The sequence below is a fragment of the Priapulus caudatus genome, unplaced genomic scaffold, assembly GCF_000485595.1.
Source record: "Priapulus caudatus unplaced genomic scaffold, Priapulus_caudatus-5.0.1 Scaffold19, whole genome shotgun sequence".
NCBI classification, from domain to species: domain Eukaryota; kingdom Metazoa; phylum Priapulida; class Priapulimorpha; order Priapulimorphida; family Priapulidae; genus Priapulus; species Priapulus caudatus.
In genome coordinates this window covers 719,051-723,534 of record NW_014577080.1, presented here as the reverse complement: position 1 = coordinate 723,534, position 4,484 = coordinate 719,051, and the positions used below count along the sequence as shown (strand labels likewise).

Below are 4,484 nucleotides of genomic sequence, written 5' to 3'. Positions count from 1 at the left end.
GGGGGGTAATTGTCCGGGGGGTAATTGGCCGGGGGTAATTGTTCGGGGGTAAATGGCACGGGGGGTAATTGTCCGGGGGGTAAATGTCCGGGGGTAATTGTCCGGGGGGTAATTGTCCGAGGGGTATTTGTCCTAGAACCATATATATATATATATATATATATTATAAATTATTAATAATATATTTTTATATAATATATATTATACATGTATTTTTTGTCATTGAATTTGTGAGCCCGCGCATGTAAGCAATGTTATTAAAAACATTATCCGCATTACAAAACCATTTTGGTACAGTAATGATCTAATTCGTCAACATTATATTGCTGCTTATAGCACTGGGAGATATTGCACCCAGAGAATACGCGGATTTGCAGCCGGATGATCAGGCAAAAGTTCCTATCGTTCTTCCTTTGAATTTATCAGGAGAGACAGCGTGTTTTGAGGAGAAAGCGCCATTTTATATAGGCGAGTATATTGCCATGTGAGTACAGTAATTATCTTAACGCGCGAACCGTTATATAGCTAACGGATCCATCTATTTGTGCTAGAGGTTTATCATAAACTTGCGAATAAAAGCGTAAAACTTGCACAATTACAATTTCATATTTTAATGGTAGATTTTTATGCGATTATGTTTCCGTGGTAAATATGCGTATACCATGTCCGGTATGATTATTTTCAGTACATGGATATGTGTACAGTTTCTTCTACTATTCTTTGGCACGCTAGTAGACCTTAGTTGGTCTTACAAGCAATCAAACGTCCACAGACAGTGTAGCTACGAATCTGAAAGCATGAACGCGGTAAGAAGTTCATCAGCAATTTAATTCAGTTATAGTTATTATTACTGGGATTGAATACGACATTTATCGAAACTCGTTAATGGTCATTCAGAAACCTAATAATGAATGTTTTATTTGATCTCAAGTAGAATGTAGGTGGTGGCAATATTAATTATGGATTTGAGATGTCGGAGTTTAATGATAAAGAAAGCAATATGTCCCCGTGTGGGTCACCACAAGTCATGAACGAACCAACGAGAGATGGTGCAGAGATGAGCAATGCCCAATTAACAACAAACCAAGGTAACAATTAACGTGGAATTTGTGCTATAAACGAAATCATTTATGTACAAAAATATACATTTTATTGAAAAGAAACATTGTCATTTCAAACACCAGACGGGCTATGAATTAGGATGCTATAACAAAGTATAGCTGTAGATAAACTACGAGTTTAACGCAACGCAAGTATCTACTTTTTCAGCTCAAATGAATCTGTACAGCCCCCTGGTGGACGCGTTTTCACTATTATCTGCCGGCAAACATCTGCTCAATACGGATCAGTCAGAAGATGACTTTAGCAGCCTTCATGGAATCAGAGTATTGAGCATGTTTTGGATCATCCTACTACACACGCATTTGTACATGATTAGTAAGTAATTCATTTCGCGAACATCTCAAGTCTGTCCCTATATAGGGAATTAAGAGCCATGTAATCTCAACATACGTTCTTTTTGTATTTCTTCATCTCTAAGAAACATATATTTGCGCTATATTATTGTTTTGGAACGTAAGAATCGATCAAAATAAAATTAAGCTAATTCGATCATTACATTACTTGCATATATGCAAAATGGCGACCAATTTGTTTACACATTAATTAGGCTAAAGGGTATGAATACTCGAAGATGTGTTTAGTTTATTAGTTTATTTATTATGTTTATTTTGGGGTTAATTACAATTATTATGCACATTTTCACTTTTCTCCGACAGCTAGTGCTATTTCTATATGAAGCCGCTCATGGATATGTTCTCGCTATTTTGAAAGTGTATTTTTATTGTAGTAATATATTTCGTTTGTCACAGTATAAGGAAATTCAGGAATTCATAATTATTAAAGAAAAAACATTAGGATAGATATTTTACATCCAACTATAGCCGTAAAAAATGTTTTGTTAACTTGTTTCGTTTGGCGAACACGGGGCATGCGCGAACGCATCTCTGATTCTATCCTATAATATAGAAAAATCCGGGAAGATTTAGACTTCCTTAAAGTTAGTTATTTTTCAACTCACACAAACCCTACAACTATGATAAAAACTGGTAATGGTCTGAGAATTCACAGAAAGATTGCAACGCAACAGATTCTATTTGCTAAATTTGTTTACTTTTGTCTATAGCTGCTATGGATAACTACTTTGAAGCGTTCAAAAGAAGCACGTCTTTCCTCTATCAGATTCTTACAAATGGAGATGTAGCCGTAGACACATTTTTTCTCATGTCGTGAGTAATTTTGCCACTGGCTTGAATATAATGAAGCGCCTATATATATATAATTAATGACATGCCCATATATGATTGACGTTAGGCTTACAATTTCTAATAGATATAACATTGATTATGGCAAGTATACATCCAACAAATATGTTAATACAGCTCATGTAATGCATTTTTTATGGAACAGAGGAATTCTGGTGACATACTGGACCATAAAGCGTCTGCAGACTAGAGGAAACTGTGGCGATTGGTGGTTTTGGACCAGGTTTTACCTACATCGATGGTGGAGGTAGACATAACGATGGTCTAGGTGTTCTCCTCAACAGATCGCATCGCCGCTATAACCGACGCGGCATTCACTTTTTGATTTAATAATACTACTATTAATAGTACCGCATTTGCGAGATTTATCTATATGAACAATGTTTGTGATCATTTAAATATATGATGCATTTGCTTAAAAATTAATTTTCATTATATATATATACATATATATATATATATGTATACATGTTTGTGTAAATAAATTATTTTATTATTAATACATAATCACAACTTAATAGCTAATGAGAGGCACATTCCAGGCTCGCTCCTCTCTATGGATTTGTGATTCTAATTGCGTGTACACTACTGATTCGAATGGCGAAGGGACCACTTTACGCTCTACCCCAGATGACCCTGGACATGTGTAAAAGAAACTGGTGGACAAACCTTTTGTTTATCAATAACTTTTACCCTACTGAAGGACAAGAAAAGGTAAAAATAAGTCTCCAATTTGCGTTTTCTCCATGTGATTGTTTACACAGTGCGATAAACACGCAAGAACATAATTATTAGAATCGTATAAATAAATTGATATAATAATATGTTGGAGATTCATAAATTTATACCGACGATGGTTTCATTGATGATTTTAATCATTTCTCACCTACTCTTACATTTAGTGCATGCGCGTTGTTCAGCCATCATAAGAAATCCGTGGAAACGTTTTTGTGTTATCACATTTCCATTTCCCTTGGATTGCTTATATATGTCAAAACGGACACACCTCCTCCAAACGAAGGTTCTCAGAGTAATCTTTTGCGTACGGCTCAGTATGGCTGTTGTAAGTCTAACTACTGAACAAGCCACATACGACTGTAACGTTATGGTAGTGACGTACGCAACTTACAATGGTAACGGTGCAGCAGTTGCTAAAGCAATTCCCTGGAACGCATAAATATCCACCTTCAGCAAAGCATCGCATCGCGAGAAACACTGTCAACACACTTTACTGTAACGTATTATAACGCACTTGTATCGAATATCATCGGGTTTACGTGTTGTATATCACAGTGTCTTAGCTGGAGCTGGTATCTTGCCGTCGACGTCCAGTGCTACATTGTTAGCCCACTTTTCATTCTTCTTCTCCACACGTGAGTCCCCTATATTGTATATTGTTTCATTTGTTTAGCTACTTTTCATATTAATTACTTATAATTCTCATCATATTAATTACAACCAACCAACGAGATTTATTTTAACACATGCCCATACATAGTTATTAATTTTAAATTTAGGTCGGACTTTTCTGATTGGGCAAATAGTGATTATGAGTGATAATCATGTCAGATTGTTATTTTTATGCAGAAGAAAAAGATTAGGAATTGCTCTAGTCTTAGCTGCTATCGCGGGGTCAATAGTACTAACAGGCTTGCTATCTGCTCACTATGGCTTACCCGTCACAGCGTTTGGAAGGTAAGCTCAGATTTGTTAAACAAATAAAACAGGTCATAGTGATTATTTGAATATGGGCGTGTTTGCTGACGTTGGCGGTTTAACGAAGTGCTTATGCTATCGATCAAGTAGCCAGCCATTCCAGCGTTATTTTGTTAGCTCACGTTATGTTATGTGTAGTAAACCGTAGACTTTTGCTTCGTAGGCCGAGCAAGAATACGACAGACGCAGCAGTAGATTATATATATGAGAAGCCTTGGACGCGTTGCCCACCGTTCCTACTAGGCATGTTGCTTGGTTATACTTTCACCTGCATGAAGACTCGCAAGCTAAAAATAAACATGGTAATATCACATATATGTACACACACACACACACACACACACACACACACACACACACACACACACACACACACACACACACACACACACACACACACACACACACACACACACACACACACACACACACACACACACACAC

At 36.6% G+C, this 4,484-nt stretch overlaps 1 protein-coding gene across 1 annotated transcript in view; it reads left to right on the top strand.

The window, feature by feature from the left end:
• The first annotated feature begins 408 nt into the window (after window positions 1–408).
• Window positions 409–4,484, top strand: part of LOC106811405 (nose resistant to fluoxetine protein 6-like) — a 12,645-nt gene continuing 8,569 nt past the window's right edge. Inside the window, exons 1-10 of the mRNA XM_014814995.1 lie at window positions 409–484; window positions 686–806; window positions 935–1,088; window positions 1,270–1,437; window positions 2,186–2,288; window positions 2,470–2,571; window positions 2,867–3,038; window positions 3,618–3,697; window positions 3,912–4,019; window positions 4,204–4,342. Coding sequence (XP_014670481.1) covers window positions 798–806; window positions 935–1,088; window positions 1,270–1,437; window positions 2,186–2,288; window positions 2,470–2,571; window positions 2,867–3,038; window positions 3,618–3,697; window positions 3,912–4,019; window positions 4,204–4,342 — 1,035 coding nt within the window. The 5' untranslated portion in view covers window positions 409–484; window positions 686–797. The remainder of the gene's footprint in view (window positions 485–685; window positions 807–934; window positions 1,089–1,269; window positions 1,438–2,185; window positions 2,289–2,469; window positions 2,572–2,866; window positions 3,039–3,617; window positions 3,698–3,911; window positions 4,020–4,203; window positions 4,343–4,484) is intronic.